This window comes from Vanellus vanellus (genome assembly GCF_965231255.1).
Source record: "Vanellus vanellus genome assembly, chromosome: 7".
Taxonomy (NCBI): domain Eukaryota; kingdom Metazoa; phylum Chordata; class Aves; order Charadriiformes; family Charadriidae; genus Vanellus; species Vanellus vanellus.
The window spans coordinates 15623312-15642815 of record NC_138912.1 but is presented as its reverse complement, the minus strand read 5'-3'; the positions used below and the strand labels follow the sequence as shown (position 1 = coordinate 15642815).

The following is a 19504-nucleotide window of genomic DNA, read 5'->3' as shown; positions in this document are numbered from 1 at the left end:
GCAGCCCCCACTGTCTGAAGCCCCCCCTGCCCCAACCGATGCCATACGCCCACGTGACGTGAGGCAGCCGACGGGCCGGATCCGTTCCCCGCTGCCTCATCGCATCTTGCACATGGCTGCAGCTGGCACAGGGCGCGGGCAGGGGGGGCCGCTGCCCGCATGGTCTCGCCTGCCGAGCTGTCACCTGAAATCAATCCGCCTGCCAGCGCCTGAGGGGGGGGCAAGCAGGGGAGAGATGCTGGCGAGCCAGCCCCCCCACCCCCTGCCATGATCACCCCCACTGGCACGTGCCATCCCCGGGCACCATGACCTCATACCGTGCCCATGGCATCCCCAGGTGGGAAGGTGGGTGACACCCCCGAAACCCCCCCTCCTGGCTCACCTCGCCAGCTGCTGCCCATCCGTCCGGTCCGCTCAGGCCCCCACACCACGAACACGGCTCTGCCGGCCCCTGAAGTGGGAAGGAGAAAGAGGAGGGAGTCAGGGTGCCAAATAGCAATGGGGGTCCCTGTTCCCCCCACAGCTCCCCCTGCCCAAGCCCCCCATGCCAGCGTGGCACAGGGCATGGCAGGGGAGCCTGGTGGCAGATACACTGCTCCCAGCGCCCAGGGATGGCTGCGGCCACCCCGGGAGGGTGGTGGGGACAACAGCCCCCAGTGGGGACCTGACGCTGCCAGAGTGGCAGAAGCAGGGACCAGGGACTTGGCAGGGACATGGGGTACCCTGTCCCAAAAGAACATCTCAGTCCCCCCAAGCTGCAGCCAGGCACGGTGCAGCACCCCAGTGGAAACCCCCCCGGGACTTGCGGGTCAGGGGGACGCCCCTGGGGACAGCCGGGTCCCTGCACAGCCATGGAGGGGACGCTGCCACCGCTGGGGCCCCGCGCTCGGCGGTGGTGGGAAGGTACTCCATCTTCTCCCTCCTGCAAGCCCCCACAGCCCACCGTGAGGGTCCCACTGCCGGCCAGGGGTGGGGGGCAGCCCCCCGGCTGGCCGTCAGCGCCCTGTGAAACCTCCCTCCAGCCACCCAGTAAAACCAGTCAGCAACTGGGGCGGCGTCACTGCCAGCCGCTCCAGCCGGAGTGCAGCAAAGCTGGATCCCACCGTTCCCACCCCGAAACGGCAAGGGAAAGCTCGGCCCCTGCTTGGCCAGTCCCCCACCCTGAGCTGCTGTGTGTTTTGGGCCCCCAGGGACCCCCACACCTTGATGGCACCTCAGGGACCCCCCAAGGCAGGGGGGAGCAGCCCCTCATCTCTCCCCACACACCTGGCCCGTGTGGGGTGGACACCCCCCCATGCCTAGCTGTGCTCCCCCTCTACTCACCCCCCCATCCCCAGGCTCCCTGGGTGATGCTGCCCCCCCTTCTCCACCTCACACCCCCCATTGCCCTTCCACCCACCCCCCACTGCCCCCAGCCTGCACCCCGCTGCTTCCACCCTGCCTGACCCTATGACTCCCCGAAATGCCCCATGGCACCCCTGGGTCCCCGCTGCCCCACAGCTCCCCCAAAATGCCCCTAGAACACCCCCAAAGTTCCCCATGACACCCCCAAAGTGCCCCATGAAGCCCCAGGGCCTGTACTGCCCCACAACACTCCGAAAGCACCCCACAACACCCCCGAAGTGCCTCGCAGAGCCCCTGGGGTTCTGCTGCCCCACAGCTCTCCCAAAGTGCCCCTAAAACATCCCCAAAGTGCCCCATAGAACCCCTGGGCCTCTGTTGCCCCACAGCTTCCCCAAAGTGCTCCTAAAACACTCCCAAAGTGCTCCAAAACACGCCGAAAGTGCCCCACGGGGGCCCCGGGCCTGCACTGCCCCACAGCTCCCCTAAAGCACCCCCAAAGTGCCCCGCGACCCCCCAAAGTGCCCCATGGAGCCCCTGGGCCTCTGCATCCCCAGGACGCCCCCAAAATACCCCTGAAACACCTCCAAAGCGCCCCACGGCGCCCCAAGGCCGCCGCTGCCCCCCAGCCTCCCTAGAGCGCCCCGGACCCACTCCCCCAGATCGGCCCCCGGGGGCGCGGCCCCCACAACACCCCAAGCGCCGGCAGCTCCCCCGAAGCGTCCCCCCCCGCTCCCGAAGCGCCTCCCGGGGTCTCCGCGCCTCGGCCATCCCCCCCCAGCTCGCCCCCAGCGCCGCCGCAGCCCCGCTCCCCCCCCCCCCCCCCCCCGGCCCCGGCCCCGGCCCCGGCCCCCGCACTCACCGCCGCCCCGCTGCCGCCCTCCCGCGCCGCGCCTCGCCCCGCCGCCCCGCCCCGCGTCAGGCCACGCCCCCATTTCCGAAGCCCCGCCCTGCCCCCAGACCCCGCCCCCACGCCAGGCTCCGCCTCCTGTCCCTCCAGGCCACGCCCCCCCCCGAGCTGGAAGGGGATGGGGATACGGGGCGGGCTGTGGGGTGCGTGGGGCAGCCGGGAATCGGGGGAGCCCCCGCGTGGGTCACCGTTGCCCAGCACAGTCCCAGTCACGTCGATTCCAGGGAATTCCCGGGCTGGGAGGTGGGGCTCGTCCCCAAGCCCCCCCTCTCCAGAGCTCTCCATCCCCCAAAGCCTCCCCAGACCCACGGGCTCAAGGTCGTCCCTGAGAATATGCCCCCTACAAATTATCTGAGTAGCCCAGCACCTCACCGAGGGGCTGCCCCCACCTGCCCCGTTTAACATCCCCCCACCGACCATGAGATGTTGCAGCTATTGCCAGCCCCCAGCCCTCCAAGAGCCCTTAACTGGGGGGAAAAGGTAGAAAAACTAAACCCACATCAAGTCACCCGCAGCCCAGGGAGCTGTGGGTGCCCCCCGGGGTCTGGGATGACCCAGGATCCCACCCGACTCAGCTCCATCACCCCCTTCCAGCCCCAAGGAGGGATGGGTGGGAGACAAGGGTCCCAGGCTTTCCCACTGCCCCACTTCCACCCCACAGCCCTGTGCAAGCACCCACCCTGGGCTAGATCAGGGGGAAAGGGAGGGCCAGGGAACCAGAGGTAGCCCTCAGGCCAATGGGGGACTCCACGGCCCCCACGCATGCCACCACACAAACCCTGACCCAGCTGTGCTGAGAGCCTGGCTCCCCCACCTTACCTCTGCGTCCCAGGGACCCTCCTCCTCCACCACCCCTGACCTGCCCTGGGGAAGTGGCGGGGGGGCTCACACTTGTGCTGTCAGCACCCAATGGTGCTCTCCTGGCCCTGGAGAGCTGGTGCACCCCGGAAACCCAGGGCTGGGTGTGTTCTGCCCGCCTGCCCCGGTCCCTCATTATGGCTCAGGTTAAAACTATGCCTGGCACGGAGGCTGGTAATAACCCGTGTGCCAGGGCTGGGGCAGGATGCTCTGTATGCTGGGGACCTCCTCTGGGACCGCATCCTCTCACCCTCTCCCCAGCCCCAAAGTCCCCCCCAGTGCCAGCCCCAGGGTCCCCTGGGTACAGGGAGAGGAGCACAGGAACAGCACTCACATTTTTGCTTTAATAAAACTAGGAAGGGGAGGAAAAAAAAAAAAAAAAAAAAAAAGGATTAGACCAAGATCCAGCCGTGGGCTCATCCAACCACGGCAAGGACTGGCCAGGTCACAGTATTTGCTGCCCTGCAGCCCAGAGGGCACGGGGGTGGCCATCCTCCCAGCCCAGGAGGCGAGGCAGGGCTGTATCCCCCAAGGTTTTACTGCTGGTGATGCCCCCCTGGAGAAAGGGGCCGGGGGAGAACCTGAGCAAAGTGGCTGGGTCAGGTGTTAGCATAGTAGCCCACAGTGAGCAGTAACACCATGGGGTTCCAGCTCCCACCACGTCCCACCAAGAGCGCACAGCTCCAACGAAAGAGCCATCCACAATCTCTCAATGCTTCCCCTCCACCACTTTCCCCTTGCTGACTCCATCCCAGTCAGGATCAGGCCTAGAGACTCCCACCCACGACAGGATGGTTCCTGCCATGTGTCCCCATGCAGTCTCCCCCTGCACAGTCCCTCCCACCAGTGACAGCCCAGGATTTCAGTTCCATTTTGCCCACAATTGAACGACCTGCCCCAGGTCCAGACGTCCTGAAGTCCTGGAGCTGCAGGTTACCCCCCCATTACCCAGCCCACACTGACTCTGCAGCTCCCAACATGCTCCCAGCACTCAGCACCAGTACAGAAAGAGAGGCAAGCATTTGCCAAAGCACCCTCTCCTGGCTGCTCTTCTCTGGGACAAGCCCACTCCTCCTCCCACGGTGGCCCCATGTTTCAGAGACTGTGTTGGTGGCCAAGAGGCTTGTTCATGCAGGAGAAAGGGCCACAGTGGCACGTGGCTGCTGCTCCCAGGGGAAAGGGGCTGGCATACCTGAGCCCCATGCTCCAGGCACCAGTCCCTGTCCCTCCCGACAGACTGAGGAAGAGACCTGCCAGGCTCAGGGCTTCTTGGCGGCTCCTGAGCCTCCCTCTGGAGCTTTCTTGGCAGCTCCTGAGCCTCCCTCTGGAGCTTTCTTGGCTGAAAGCGCCTTCTCCTCCTTCATCTTCTTCAGCTTGACCTTGCTTTTGCCGGCAGACGAGAAGGTGAGCGAGGCCTTGCTGAACTCCAGAGGGAAGACGCCCACGTCCCCATCGAAGCGGTTCTTGGACACCTGCAGGTAGCGCTTCCCTGGCCCTGTCAGCAGCTTACGGTCCTGCAGGATGAGGACGTTGTCAGCCTCCTGGCTAGCCTGAGGGAAGAAAAACATCTCCAGGAGTGTGCTGGGGATGCAGCTGGACTCACAGGGCTCAGGGGCTGCCTCCCTGGTTTGTTTGAGCCATTACAGGGCATCCCAGGCCACAGCAACTCCAGCACCTCCCCGACACCAACCCCTTGCCTTCCTCTGGGACATCCCAGTGATCCATCAGGCAGACAGGCTTGAGCTCAAGCCACAGCACACCCTGGGGAAACGAGGGAGCACAGAGGGCCACTCACAAAGCACCGCCTGCCCACCACTGCAGGGTTGTTCAGCATCACAGCAGAGACTGGAACACTTGGAGAGCTCATCCCTGCACCCTCCCTGGCTCCTTCTTTAATTATCTCATACTACATCCCACTCACAGTCAATGAGCATTAATTAACTGCACTTAAAGCCCCAACAGAGCTTTAGCTGGCAAAGGGTTTGCTCCCTGTCTGCATCTCCCAACCAAGGCCTGGCCAAATCAGCACTCCACACATCGTCAGCGGGTGACAGGAGTCCTGGGGACATTCTGCCCCCCGCAGCACCTTTCAGGTCCCCGGCGATGACTCAGGGTGCTCGCGGGACTGCGGACGGCTGTCTGATGTATCCCAGCCCCTTCCTGGGAACATGGTGTGCCCAAGGGACAGGAAGGGCCACCCCAGCCCAGCTCACCTTGGCAGAGCCGAAGATGGAGGCCGTCTGCAGCTCCTTCTCATCGTCCTCCTTGCGGGGATGGATGACCAGTGTAATGTGGCAGGTGTTATCCGTGGCGAACTTGCGGAAGGCACCAACGATGTAGTCCTGGGCAGCGAGCCTGCCATGGCAGCAAGAACGCAGTCAGCGGCTGGCACTGTTTGGTGTGGAGGGGCAGCAAGGCGCTGCCAGGTTCAGCCCCACAGCAGGAGGCACCCAGGGGTCTGGGCTTGCTCGCTGTGAAGCAGCCAGGCTCACACAGGCAAAGGGATGGGGCACAACAGGCATCACAGGCAATTGTTTCGCCCTTTCCCACCTTTTCCTCCCCAGGGCAGTGATTGCCCTTCAACAAAACAGGGCTGCCACACCAAAGCTGGGAGGAAGGGACACCAAGTGTGGGTCCCCAGCCCCTGCTGTGACACCTGACAGGGCCAGCTCCAGCAACCAGGGTGGCGGGGGAAGGAGGGGACGGCTTGAAGAAGGGCTACCTGTCCACAGAGAGGTGTTCATGTCCCATCATGAACTGAAGGTTGTCAACGACCACGTGGGTGATGTCATACATGTAGACGGCGTGCTGCATGGTGTCAATCACTGTCCTGGGTGGGGGGAGACCGGGATCAGCCGGGACCGGACACAGGGATGAGCAGAGGCGAGGATGAGGTTGCTAAGCCAGGCACGGGGACAGGGAGAGGCAGAGTGGGGAGGCACCAGGCTGATGCCAATGGCAGCTGGCTGCTGACCACCAGGCCCGGGGCATGTCCCACCCCCACATCTCCATCCCAGGATGGGGCAGCCTCATCCCCACAGGTAAGGGCAGCTGGACCAGGAGGACCCAACTGCTGCCCTCACAGCCCCTTCCCGCTGTCCTGTGATCCCCCCAGCCTGTGGTGACACTCAGGTCCTCCCTCCTCAGCAACCGGCAACACTACCACATGAGCAGGGTGTGGGGGGACACAACCTGCCAGAGACAGAGGGTGGTTTTGAAGCAGCTTCCTAGCACAGGGACAGGTCTTCTCCCTTCATCCCCACCCCAGAGGGAGGCTGTGACAGCCCTCACAACAGCAGGGATGCGGCCAGTTGAGCCACACAGTCCCCATGTGCTAATTCAGGGACTTGACCATCCCCAACATGCCTCCTGCTAGCCCCAAACCACAACCCACTGCAGGAGAAGAGCCCCAGATCCCCAGGGCCCTGCAGCATAGGCCATGAGGAGTAAAAGCCACCGGGGACAAAGGTGTGGGACCATACTTGATGTTCTGTTGGCCATGGAAGGTCATGAAGTAGAGCGGAAGGTCCTCAAAGCGGTCAGCCCACTCATCATACAGCTCCAGCTGGTCCTCCAGGCGCTGGGTGGCAAACTGCGTCAGCATGATCTTGGCCAGGCGGACGTTGTTGATCTCAAAGCTGCCCCACAGCGTGCACACCCCTTGCATGCACAGGTCCAGGGCATACTCACTAATAAAGGTTGTCTTCCCGCTGCCTGTTGGGCCTGGTACAAGGACAACAATGGGAGGAATTAGCTGGGGGAGAAGATCTGACCTGTCCTAAATACACCAGGGGGTTGTTTAGAGGTAGAAGCACCAGGGAGTGGACTAAGAGCAGCCCAGCTTCAGGACTCCCACCATAAACAAGCACCGTCTTACACGAGGCTGTGTGTCTGGGCACACACATGTCACTTCCAGTGGCCAGTGGCTTCCTGTGGGCTGCAGGGAAGAGCTGTGCAGCTGACAGCGGGGCACAGGGAGAGCTCAGACAGGAGGCAGCGGATGGGAGCAGGGGGAAGGGACACCCCAGGACTCCCTGTGCCGCCCCAGGCAGGGAGTGCATCACCACACCAGTGTGGCCAGCCCCACAGCACCCAGGAATGCACTCCAGCCTCTCGCACACCCCCACAACAGGCTCAGCCGAAGCCATGAGCAGAAAGGGACCAGGAAGACTCATGAGAAGTCAACCTCAGGAGTGTGAAACCACCAAAGAACCCTCTGCTTCCCCCCATCCACCACCCATTTGCCCATCACCTGTGAAGATGGTAAGCTCCCCTCTGCGGTGCCCTTTGAGCAGCTTGTTGAGCTCGGGGAAGCGTGCCCACTTGATGCCAGCCACCTGCTCAGTGTTGACCAGCTCCCCGAACACCTCCTCGCGCAGCTGCCGGAAGGAGACGATGGATTTGTGGCTGGCAGGCAAGGCAGCACGCAGGATCTTGGTGAGGTTCAGGCCCTGGTTGAGAGCCTCCAACGGCCGGGGCTGGAGGTCACCAGGGCGCACGAGGGAGCAGCGCCTGAGGCTCAGCTTGCGGGCGAAGAGCTTGGCAGCTTCCCAGGAGCGCAGGTCCTCGCCCAGCCACAGCGTGATGCGTTTGAACTGCTCTAGGTAGGGGAGGAGGGCAGGGGGCAGGCAGGTGGCCCCCCGTGGCAAGGCCAGGCTGGCCACCCCAGTAGCTTGGTGCAAGGCCAGGGCGTCCAGCTCCCACCCGGTTAAGACCAGCTCTGTGTCTCGGCGGCTGATCAGGGGCAGCCCAAAGAGATTGCGATAGGAATCGAAACGGGGTAAAGTCTCTTCCACGTAAGATATCGCATCCCCCTTTTTCTCCACCCTCACGAGCTTCAGCCCCTTCAGGGTCGCATCACGAGGGCTGAACCAGGGGAAGACAAGGGACTTGGCAGTCCTCAGATAACGCACCCCAAAGCGTTTCAGGGTGGCATCTGTCACCAGGGAGATGCCGAACATGGCCTTAGTCTTGTTAGTCTCATCCTCATCCAGCAGGTCCCAAAGTGGCAGCGCCCGTTCCCAGATGCAGCGGGCATCCTCGCGAGCCCGTCGCGTGTCCTCCTCTGGCTCCTCCGAGCTGGCAGGGGGAATGCCACGGTGCCGCAGCTCCACGTTGGCCTGAAAGTCCTGCCAGGTGCCCTCGGCCAGGGTGGCCGTGCACAGAAAACTGCCTGTAGTCTTGTCAATGAAAAGCGTGTAAGGGACGCTGGCGGATGGTGATGGTGGCTGGTTCTCCCGGCTGTCCGTGAAGAGGCTAGGGGTGTGGAGGCAGCTGTATCCGTCGTGGAAGGGGATGCCCTGGGCCCGCAGGTACTGCCGGATCTCGGTGATGGAGACGGAGGGCACGGGCCCCTCGGGGGAAGGCAGCACGTCCTTCTTGTAGCGCCGCTGGGTGAGGCGGCCCGGCACCCCGGGGCTCAGGGAAGCTCCCTTGCTCCTCGCCCCCCCACACAACAGCAGCAGGAGGCGGCCGGCGGCTCTGCAGGGCCGCAGAGGCACCACCGCCATCCCGCCCGCGCCCGCCTCCGCCCGGGCCGCCTCGGCACCCGCCCGCGCCGCTGCCGATCCGCATCGACGGCGGCTCCGCGTCTCCCGCAGCCCCCCCGGTCCCCCGGCCCGGCGCTGCTCAGGCCGCCCGCCTCACGTGGAGCTCCATGGACGGCGCCATTGCCTGACCCCGCCACCGCCGCGCTCAGCGCGTCACTTCCAGATGGGGACCGGAAGCGGAGGTTCTCACCTCCCGGCGCCGTTCCGGTTCCGGGTGAGGGCGGCGCCATGACGGGCCGCGGGTCGCCCAGCCGGTTCCTAGCGGCTGTCCTGCACAACGGCGTGGGCCGCTACGTGCGGCAGCTGCAGCGCCTCCAGCTCCTCTTCAGCCCCACCGCGGCCGACTCACGCGGCGCCAGGTACCGTCGGAGGCACGGCGCCCGCCGCCCCTGACCGCCCGGGATGGGGGGGGCGGGGAGGCGGCCTGGTGATCCCGCCCATAACCTTTGCCCTGGGGCGGGAGCTACGGTGACCTCTGCCCTCTGACCCCGCCGGGGCTGATGGCCACTTCCCCCTCTGCAGGCAGTTCGTGGAGGAGGCGGCACTGGACTTTGCCCGGCGACACCCTGATGTCGTCCTTTATGTCAGCCCCCGCACCGGCCTGGCCCCGGTGCTGCTGGCCGAGTACTGTGAGTACGGGGTTGTTTGGGGGGCCGGAGAGGAACGGGGGAACAGCAGCTGCGCCCCGGGGGAAGCTGCGGGTTGGGGGAGGCCCGGCCTGACCTGACCCCCCCTGCTCTGCTGCAGTGAACGGGACAGTGCGGGAGGAGCTCATCGCCAGCAAGACGAGCGAGGAGATCGTGCAGCTGGCCACCAAGCTGGCTGGCCAGTCCGGTCTGGACATCATCCGCATCCGCAAGCCCTTCCACACCAACAACCCCAGCGTCCAGGGCCAGTGGCACCCCCTCACCAACAAACCCTCCGCCCTCACTGTCCAGGGCCCGCGCCTGAAACCTTAATAAAGCTTACACCCCATGCCTCTGTGTCCCATTTCTCCTGCTGCCCACAGAGAGACGCTGCCATGCCACATCCAGACAGAGCCATGTTTATTGCTGGGGGACATGTGGGGCTGTGAACGAGGGCTGCCAGGCACGGAGGGTGATACCCCTCCTTGGGGGGGGGTTGGTGCGGTGCTTGGGGGTGGATTGCCCCCCCTTGCAGCAAAATCAAGGGAGGGGACGGGATGGGAGAACCTAGGCATCCAGCTTGCTTTTTCCCCACTAATCCTCATTCTTCCAGGGCAGGAGAGCCTGGGCTTCAGCCCATTAAGGACCCCGGGGGGCTGCCACCCCGCTCCTGCCCCCCCTGCAGAGCTGAGCTCTGGGCAGTGCCCTGATCCTGGAGATGCTGGCGAGGAATGCAGGGGAGGAGACACATCCTTGCAAGTCTGTCCCTCCCCAGCTTTTCCACTGTTGCCACCCTGTCTCTGGGGTGTGAGATGCTTTTGTCACTGCAGTCCCTTGGGTTCCCCCAGGAGGTGGCAGGAGCAGAGGGTAGTCGGGGGGAATTTAGTGACAGTGGCAGACCCTGGAAAGTGCCATGAAGAGCCAGAGGCCCCAGAGGGGGACAGGCCCTGGTCCAGGGCTTTTCCCCACTGTGTGAGGACGTTTCCCCTCCCACACGTTGTTCCACAGGGTACAGAGCTGTGCCTGAACTCTAGTTCTCCAACAGCACCACATGCAGGAGTGCAGAAGCATGTGGTGTCCAGGGCTGTGGGGGCACTGCAGATGCCAGGGAGATGTGGGTGCTGCATTGGTCCCTTGCCAGGCTGCAGGGCATGGTGGTGGCTGCCAGTGCATCTTGCTGTCCGCTGCTGCATCCCGCTCTTCCCCTGCAGTGCCCTGTGGAAAGTGGGCAGACCCCTGTCAGGGTCGGAGGCCCCAAGGGTGCCACCTCCCCAGGGCATCCAGCCCTCCATTTCACCTGGGGCCTCCTCACAGTAGGCACGCACCACTCCATCAGCTGTTCCGGGGCGTTCAGGGACATCGGGCTCCTCGCCCCGGCTCAGTCCCTCGCTGAATCGTCCTCTCCCAGAGAGGAAAACCACCTGGGGGGGCAGACATGGGAGAGCGGGCAGGGGCTGGCAGCCACCGAGTCCCCACAACATGAGATGCCACATGCCAGGAAGAGACCCCGCACCCTATGAGAGGTGCCTGCAGCCCCCAGCCCCCCTCCCCATTCCTCACCCACCTCTCAGCAGCTGTCCGGCTCCTGTGCGCTGAGAGATGCCCAGCGGGGCAGGCTGAGTCCACGTGTCCACAACATTTCTCATGCCTGGATGGACAAACAGACAGAAACTCCCTCCCCCTGGTGTCCACCTTTAGTCAGGCACCAGCTCCTGCCTCCAGCTCGTGGCCACCGTCGGTGGGTTTTTATACATAAATAGAGCTCCCAAATTTAAATAGATTATTTTTCTTTTTTTTTTTCTGTCCAGCAAGTCTAAAAAGTGAATGAAAAGCTGAAGGAATGGCTGAGCCCGGGCCCGGCCCAGCTCTGCTGTCTAGGAGGTAGTTTTGTCTTGTAACACTGCTGGCAGGGGCCGGGGAGAAGGGTCTGGAGGGGAGGAGGGTCCCGCTGGCAGGACCCCCCTCCCGGCCCCTACACAGAGCTCTCATCCAGCTTCTCCACCAGCTGTGTGTGTTTCCGCTTCTCCAGCATCTTGCTGAGCTCCTCGGTGAAGGACGTGTTGTAGAGTGGTGAGGCCAGCGGCTCCTCCTGCTGCTGCAGCAGCATGTAGCTGTTGCCGTTCATTTTGCGGAGGACGTTGGGCAGAGCCCCCACGCCGTTGGTGAGCTCAGCCGGCAGTGGCGGTGGTGGTGGCAGCGGGGGCACGGCTGCCGGCAGCTCCTTCACCGGGGAGGTGGCAGCCGTGGGCGCCTCACCGGGGATGATGCGTAGGCAGCCGTCAGGGTAGGCAAGCTCTTCCTCCTCCTCCTCTTCCTCTGGGTGGCCTTTGCGCAGGCAGTTGGCTGAGACAGTCTGCAGTTCCACGCTGGATGGCCGCGGCTCCCCCAGGATGTACTTCCCCTTGCGCTTCTCCAGGCAGGACATGTAAAGGAGGCCAGCGCTGAGCACAGCGCATAGCACCACCAAGGCAACGATGGCAGAGATGTAAGCCACCTTCATGTCACCAGCCGCCTGGCTGGCGGCGTGGGGCCGCGGGGCAGCTGTGGAGCCATGGGGCAACTCGGGCAGCACGGTGAGGCTGTAGGCAGCCAACAGTGTCCGGAGACCTCGCTCCTCCCCGTAGCAGCGGTACTCGCCACTGTGCTGGGGCAGTGTGTCCGTCACCAGCAGCCCATCCACCCCGACGCGCAGCCGGTCCTGCCCCACACCCGGTGCCTCGCTGCCATTGAGCAGCCAGACAGCTCGTGCCAGGTTGGAGCGCTGGTCGCAGGGCAGCAGCACGTCATCTCCTTGCAGCACCGTCCGGTTCTTCCACAGCAGGGAGCCTGCGGGGACACACATTGCCTTGCACCTGTCCCAGCCACCCTAAGGGACGCCGGATGCTGGCATCCCCCATGGTCCCAAGGGGCAGCGCAGACTCACCGCGCCCTAAGCTGCTCCAGCATCCCTCGTTGCCGCTCTGAATGTCCTGCACTAGCCGTGTGCTGCAAGACACACAGCCCTGGCTGAGCCTACCCTGACAGGGTCACAGCCACTGGGAGACCTGCTGCCAGCTGTCAGACCCTTGGGGGTGGCACTGGGGCAACAGCGCCACGGGGTGATGTGTAACAGCATGGCACAGCAGGGCAGGTGGAAGTCTCTTGGGGACCCCACCAGGCACAGGCAGCCCATCCCTACCTGTCTGTGGTGGCAGTGGCACGGCAGCCCCTGCCATCCCAGGCGCAGTAGGGATCGCGGGCGAGGATGCAGTCGTAGCAGGAGGTGTATCTGGCGCAGGAGGCCAGGGGCACCTGCAGGATCCCGCTGGCTGCCCCCACGTACAGGCTCCTCTGGGGGAGAAAGGGCTGGCTCAGCACTGCCCTGGCATGCGGTGGCTGGGCTGTGGGGTGCCCCACGGTGCCCAGAGATTCTCCCCAGCCCTACAGCACAGCTCTCCCTTGGTGGGGGTGCACGGGGAAGGGCCCCCAGCTGCAGTCAGTGCCGATGGCTGCAGCTGGCACCTGGCAAGGAGGTAGGAACCAGGCTGGTCCCTGACCCCCAGGCTGCCCTGCTGGGCTCCAGTGTGTATCCCAAGCTGGGGTGACCAAGGATTCACATACTCCCTGTTCCCCAAACAGCCCAACGGCAGCTTTGCAGCACAAACGTGCCCCATGTATGGTGTCCCCCCACTTCCTCCACCCCTCACCTGGGTGTGGGAGATCACCAGGCTCTCCACAGGCTGTGGGTCCTTGAACACCTGCACCTCCTCCACGATGTGGATGCTGGAGCCCACGACCACGGCCTTGTGGATCCATCCATCCCCTGGAGAGCACACAGTGCAGGGGGGTCAGAAGGGAGTGTGGCATGTCCCCGCCTGGCCAGCAGAGACCTGGCAAACTCATCCTGCGCTCACCCGTCCCCATGAAAAGCACGTCGTAGGAGCGGCCATCGAGGGCCCGCACCCTGTCCACGGCCAGCTGGCTGTACGCCACGTTCTTCTTCACCAGCAGCGGCTCCCCGTCAGCTGGCTTCACCTCCTCAAACATGAGCGGGTGCAGCTTGACAAAGTCCAGGACGCTGTTGGGCAGGTCCTGCGAGGAGTTGTAGCCCTTCCTGCGGGAGCGGTCCGTGATGCACTGCCCGGAGGAGATGGGGGTCAGGGGGGAATGCGGCCACCCCACGCCCCCTCTGCCCCACACCCCTGGGCACTCACGGAGCCAGGCCGGGGCTCGGGCACCGCACCGTCGTATCGGGACCACTTGCGAGCCGAGTCCTGGTACTCCATGTAGGGCCCCTCAAAGGCACGCTGCACCGCCGAGATGCTGTAGCGGCACACAGCCGAGGCCTCCATGGTCCTCCTGGGGGGGCAGAGCCCCACCTGAGCCCGAGCAGACACATGGGTGCTCCCCACCAATGCACCCCCAGGTGCTCAGCACCTGCCTGTGCGTCCGCTCGAGCATCTCCAGTCCCCCCCGTGCCGCAGACTGTTAGCCCCAGCCGTTTCAGCAGCTGCCCCGCTCACCACTGTGCCGAGAGGGTGAAGGCAGCATAGAAGACAGTGCTGGCCCAGCCACCCCCGTCCAGGCTGCAGACGCTGCGCAGCACTTCATAGTAGGGGATGTAGCAGACCAGGCGTGCCTTCATGAAGGACGTCCACTTGCGCTGCAGGATCTTCTTCCCCCCCACATCGCTCTGGGAGAGTGCAGGGAGCATTTCTGCACAGGCTGGTGGGGGTGCAGGCCCACTCTGCCCGTGCCTCAGTTTCCCCCAAGGTGCAGGCACACAGCCCCGCACCAGGAGGAGCAGCGCTTGGCTCTCCGTGGCTGGGGACATGCCTACCTTGCAGACACGGGCCACCCGGGCCACCCGGGCCACCTGGCTCTTGTCGAAGAAGGACGTAGTCTCCTCACCCGCCCGCTCCGTGAAGAAGTAGTAGATTTTGTCATCATCACCCACAGGGCTGTCCTTGCTCTCCCGGACCAGCACAGAGGCCACAAACTCGGCATCTGGGAGACATGGAGTGAGAGGCAGAGATTGGCGACCACCGTGGGAGTGGTGGCGATGCACAGCATCCCACAGCCTGTGACACCAGTCCCGGGGGACAGGGAAGGCTCACCATTCAGCCAGTGCAGCGGGGACTCCTCTGTCTTCAGTGGCCGCTGGTGCAGGTTCCTCCGGATGTCAGGGAGGCTCCGAAACTCATAACGTGTTGCCGTGTACAAGCCACCGTCTGGGCAGGGCAGGTACCCGTCAGCACAGCAATGCACCCCAGGGACAGCAGGGACAGCCCCAAAAGCCACCAGCATTCCCATGCCCCAAGCAGAGAAGTAGGAGGAGGAGGACCAAGTCCTGGCTTGCTGAGGGTCCCGCATGCAGACCCCACCTGGCTGGGGACTCCCCATGGGTGTGCTAGGGACAGGACCGGGGTCGGTGGCATCCCGCATGTCCCTGCCAGCCCTCAGAAAGGTGCCACTTACCCACGATAAGGCCAGTGTAGCCACGGGCAGGGTCGTACGGGCACTTCTCCTTGCCTTCCTCAAAATGGGACGGCAATGTGAACCTGTTGGCATCCTTGAGGGAAACAGGGGACCAGGTCAGACAGGAGGGGACAGACCCGCCTCGCCTGCCAGCCCCAGGCTCTCTGCAGAGGCTGCTAGTGGGGACAAAGTGATGTCCATGGCCATGTCCTTGTCCAGGCAATACAACCCCCCCAAGCACGCTTCAGCCGGTCAGAAACCACATGGACAGCCAGAGCCCCCAGCCAAGAGCAGGGAGAGGGCTCAGGGAGGAAGGGGAGCCCCGGCACCCCACTTTGGCATAGCGTGGACGCTGAGCAGGAGCCAACCATCACAACCAGTGTTCCTGGGCTGTGCCTGGCCGGCAGAAGCTGCCCAGACGGGCTGGGTTCCCTGAGTGACATCCCTGGCACGGCAGGAGTTATTTTCCTTGGGGTTTCGCAGTTCAAAGCACATCAAATAATGACGGGGCCCTTCCAGCTCAGCAGCTCTTCTGCCTGACTCCCAGGGTGTGCGATGGCCGAACCGGACAGGTGGCACGGCCGTGGGAACAGGCACAGGCCCTCTGGGGCTCCCTGGCCATGCTGGGGACACAGCCTCAGGCCCCTTTGCCCCCCAGCTCAGGGAGGGAGGTGGGCAAAGGGCAGCCAATTCACCGAGGAGCCACCGCACAGGGGTGAAAGTCCCACTGCTGGGGGACGTGGCTGCCCCCCGCCACTCTGCCATGAGTCATGGCCACATGGGGACCCCTGGCCTGGCCTGGGAAATCCCTGGGGAAGGGCCGCTGAGTCAGCCCTGCTGCCATCACCATCCCCAGGCACACTTGCCACCAGCCACCAGCCAGTCTGCAGCCCCTGCTTCAGGAAGGGACCCTGCAACAGCAGGGGCTGGGGACCAGCTCCAGTGCTGGCACATCCCACCCCGCTGAGCCCACGTGTCCCCCCCATGGCACTGATCTTTCCCCTGGCCATCTCGCTATGGGGTCAAAGTCCAACCCCAGCAGCGGGGTGAGGACTTTGGGCACCTGCGTCACAGTGGCTGCGTCCCCAAACCAACCCACCCCAGCCTGGGGGTCACTCGCGTCCAACCATGAGCTGGGGAGGGGCTGAGACGGGGGCAGAAAGGGAGTGGGGCTGCAGGTGGAAATGGTGGGAGAGGATGGGGGCTGCGTGACCCTGGGGTGACATGGTGGCAGGGGACGGGTGACAGCTGTGGGGCTGGGCGGTACTCACAATGGCGGCACAGAGTGGGTGGAAGGCGTAGGTTCCACAGGCGTAGAGGTGGGTGCTGTTCAGCCTCTGCAGAAACCTCACGTGGTTGAAGCACTCGGTCTGCGGAGGGGGAGGACAGGCGTCACCAGCCATGGAAAGCGGTGGCGGCCCCCCTAGGCACCTGGCACCCACCCATCGGCTCTACCTTGTTGTTTTTGCCCTTCTGCAGGCAGTCCATCTGCTTCTCTGGGGAGGCTTCCCAGTGGATCTGTAAGGGGAAAAGGGACCGTCACTACATAACCCCCCCATCACTGCATGGTCCCCCCATCACTGCTGGCCTCTGCCAAAGCCGTCAGAGATGCTAAAATCCTCTCTTTTATTTAGAGACGGGACAGCTGCTCAGAGCACAAGATGGCACCCCATCTGCATCCCCCCAACCCGGGGCAAGAGCGGATCCACAACCTGACCTGCAGGTAGAAACCCCAGAGCACCTGCAGGAGCCTGGAGAATTTTGGAGTGTCCTTCCTGGGAGGAGCAAAGGGGTGTGCTTCCCCCCCTGCCCCTCATCCTGCCGGGGTGTCCCTGAAGCAGGCAGTTCTGAGCTGTCCCCCACTGCTGTCCCCACATTGCTTGGCCAGGGAGAAGGACCAGGCATCCACAGGGGACCTGGGGACAGACCGAGGGCCAGCACCTCCAGGCAAGACCTGAGATGCTAAATGGGAGGATAAGCAGGCATAAGGTGGCCACAATTTGGGCAGGGACCAAACAATGTGGGACAGGAGAGGACAACCAGCTGGCGGTGGGCAGAGGCTGGGCTCACCGTGCGGTGGGAGCCGTCAGTCACATCACTGGAGTTGAGGGCGAAGATGGCTCCCCTGGCACCCACGTAGAGGATGCCCCGGTCGTCCTCCAGCAGCAGGGTGCTGTAGTTGAGGGTGTGCGTGCTGAAGCGCCGGATGCCTGACAGCTCTGCAAAGGGAATGGGGGGCTGAGTGGGGACCCCAGGGCAGGCACGGTGCGAGCCACCAGGAGAAGACAGAGGATGGAGCCAGGAGTGGGTGGGAAGGCACCCACTGAAGTTATCAGGCAGATGGTGCCAGCAGTTACAGCAGGAGGAAAGGGAGGGGAGAAGGCGAAATGTAGTAATTGGGCTCAGGCTCACAGGGGAAATTTTTTCCCGCTAATTAGAACAGCAGCTCAGGGCTGGGAGCTGCAACATCCATGCCCAGCATGGACCTGCCACTCTGTTTGGGGAACCGGTAGAGGAAGCGAAAACATGCCGACAGTGACCCCTGTGCCAAACTGAACCCAGTCAGCCCAAAAGGAAGGATGCAAAAAACCTGAACCAAAACTGCCATGCAAAGGGAGTGCCAGGCTCAGACCCTCCCACCACAGAAGGAGAAAGTCCCGTGGGGCTTGGGACTCCAGAGGCAGCTGGGGAGGGAATGACCACCGTGAAAGGAGGCATTGCCTGGGGAGAAAAAAGCGCCCCAGCTGCAAATGAAACCCTCTCCCGCAGCTGACTGCTGAGCTGAGCTCTGCTAACGAGGTCAATGAAGTCGTGTGCATGCTCAAGCCACGATGACGCTGCACGGCTGGCTGACACCACAGAGGCTGGAGGCCAAGAGCCCAGTGGCAACTAGAGAAAATCATGGAAGAAAGCTCCCTGCTGACTATTTGGGCCATGAGAGCCCAGCCCAGGTGTGATGCCCGGCTCAGGGCACCCTCCAAGGGCTGCTGGGCAGGGTCAAGGGGTGGCCAAGGCTGGCTCCTTGCAAGTCCTTGTCCCTCCCTGGCTTTTGGGGAGATGCCTTTGCCCTGCTCCATTCCTCCAAACACATTGACTCCGGGCACTCAGCACCAAGCCAGCTATGCGAGCTCCGATTGCTGGAGCCCAGGGGACAGGAGGACCCCTGTAGCCACCCCTCCATGCTGAGCCCCCCCGCTCCGGGGGGCTGGTGAAGGCTGGACGCCGTCCCAATGCACCAAATGCGGTGCCAGCAAGACCCCAAACCTCACCGCCACCACCAAGACCCACACCCCCTTACCATCAAAGGTGACCGTTGTCCTGGGGGTGGCATCCAGGTCAGTGGCAGACCGCCGTGACGGGTAGCCCATTGCCGCCGCCACCATGTAGAGAGCCGCCAAGAGATGGGCCGTGCCTCCGCTCATCTTCCCGCTCCCCCGGCAAGGGCAGTCGCCCAGCCTGCTGCTGCCGGGCTGGGCCAGCCGATCCTCGGGATGAGCTCCCCAGCTCCCCGGGATGGGGCCAGCAGCCAAACCCTCCTGGAACGTAGAGCACCGGGTCAGACGCTACCGCTGCCCCTGGCACCTCAACAAGCAAGCAGGCTTGGGAAGGAGCCGGCTGAGCACACGCATGGACGCTTGACCTGGCACGGCCTCAGCCTGGGGACGGCTTCAGGGAAAAGCAAACCCTCGCTTGCCAAAGGGGAAACTGAGGCACGGCATGAGGCATCGAGCCTGCAGCCAGCACAGGGCAAGGAGGGGAGTTTGAGTGGAGCGATCCTCCGCAGCATCCCCCCGGCTCAGTGCCCGCTCCATCGCAGAGGCGGCAGTCGCTTGCCGAGCGCTTGGTTTGGTTGCTCGGAGGCTCATTTTCCTCCAGGTCTGCTCTGGGTTCCTCCTTCCATCGCACCAGCCATTTTCTCCCACATCACCCCCTGACCGAAGGAAATGCTTTGGCAGAGCCAGCTGATCCCCCACTGCATTTTCACACACAAAATGCAGGCACATTTACCCCCAAAAGCAGAGGGCAAGACTTGGGGCCAAGCCCCTCTGTGGCTCTTGTGGCACACTGGGGTACCCCAAGCCCCACTCCCCGGAGCAGCTGTGCCAGGATGGGCAGCGGGGTGGCTCCCAGGGAGCCCCAGGGCTCCGCTCCTCCCCAAAAGCACAGCTGGCCATCTCTTGCCACACAAGGCACTTGTCCCCAAAGTTTTGCACCTCCTGAAATGACAAGGCTCCCGAGGACAGTGGCGCTGGGAGGGATGCTACAGACATGCAGCGACGCAGGGCAAAGCAAAACCCATACAGGAGCCGCTTGGCATCTTCATCAAGTCTTTTCAAGCGAGCACAGTTTTTCCCCCCAGTGTTTTTCCACAAGATTTCAGTTTCTCTCTCATCCCAAGTTGCCTTGAAGCTAAGCATCTACCTCAGCTCTCGCTTTCATGCATCCAAGCCCTCCCGAATAACCCCCCGCCTCTCCCGGCTGCACTGAATGAAGCCACCGGTTCATTTTGAAGGCGCAAAGGAGGAAGGAGACAACTGGGTATCTCTGAGCAGGAGAGCTCCCCACAAGCAACCAGCACCTATTTGTTTGCTTAGAGGGTTTTTTTATATAGAGAGATGTATATATAAACCAAATACCTGACCCTGTAGAGAAGCTGTTCAAACACGCTTGCTGCAGACAATTCCCCTGAAGCAAATACCTCGCCGGGTCTCAGGCAGAGGGGAGGTAAAACCAAAGTGAAACGAAAGCGAAAAGGGCTTTGG

The 19504-nt window shown here is 63.5% G+C and overlaps 3 protein-coding genes and 1 long non-coding RNA gene across 4 annotated transcripts; 1 reads left to right on the top strand and 3 right to left on the bottom strand.

The window, feature by feature from the left end:
- Positions 1-4089: 4089 nt before the first annotated feature.
- On the bottom strand, positions 4090-8683 carry TWNK (twinkle mtDNA helicase; the record flags this gene model as incomplete). Its single annotated transcript, XM_082486344.1, is given in 6 exon segments — positions 4090-4659; positions 5323-5464; positions 5832-5939; positions 6592-6832; positions 7362-8619; positions 8621-8683. Coding segments are annotated over 6 exon segments (2103 nt in total). The 3' UTR covers positions 4090-4368.
- A 181-nt stretch (positions 8684-8864) lies between these two features.
- On the top strand, positions 8865-9627 carry MRPL43 (mitochondrial ribosomal protein L43). The gene is made up of 3 exons (XM_082486179.1): positions 8865-9017; positions 9181-9287; positions 9406-9627. The coding sequence occupies exons 1-3, from the start codon at positions 8887-8889 to the stop codon at positions 9615-9617; spliced, it is 450 nt and encodes a 149-aa protein (XP_082342305.1). The 5' UTR covers positions 8865-8886; the 3' UTR covers positions 9618-9627.
- A 664-nt stretch (positions 9628-10291) lies between these two features.
- On the bottom strand, positions 10292-11078 carry LOC309674199. Its single transcript, XR_014269372.1, has 3 exons — positions 10849-11078; positions 10582-10705; positions 10292-10499 (listed from the first exon to the last, which is right to left on the bottom strand). It is a non-coding gene; the product is annotated as an uncharacterized lncRNA (long non-coding RNA).
- An 82-nt stretch (positions 11079-11160) lies between these two features.
- On the bottom strand, positions 11161-18163 carry SEMA4G (semaphorin 4G; the record flags this gene model as incomplete). Its single annotated transcript, XM_082486172.1, has 14 exons — positions 11161-12110; positions 12208-12269; positions 12463-12614; positions 12971-13086; positions 13178-13400; positions 13478-13622; positions 13787-13956; positions 14104-14270; positions 14381-14494; positions 14742-14835; positions 16013-16111; positions 16197-16259; positions 16812-16960; positions 18040-18163. 14 exons carry the CDS (start codon positions 18161-18163, stop codon positions 11257-11259), a joined length of 2532 nt encoding a protein of 843 aa, XP_082342298.1. The 3' UTR covers positions 11161-11256.
- Positions 18164-19504: the final 1341 nt, after the last annotated feature.

Coding starts and splice junctions, on each gene's coding strand:
- MRPL43 (XM_082486179.1), top strand. CDS start 8,887: ATGACGGGCCGCGGGTCGCCCAGCCGGTTCCTAGCGGCTGTCCTGCAC. Junction 9,018..9,180: donor GCCGACTCACGCGGCGCCAG/GTACCGTCGGAG, acceptor CCCCCTCTGCAG/GCAGTTCGTGGAGGAGGCGG. Junction 9,288..9,405: donor GGTGCTGCTGGCCGAGTACT/GTGAGTACGGGG, acceptor GCTCTGCTGCAG/TGAACGGGACAGTGCGGGAG.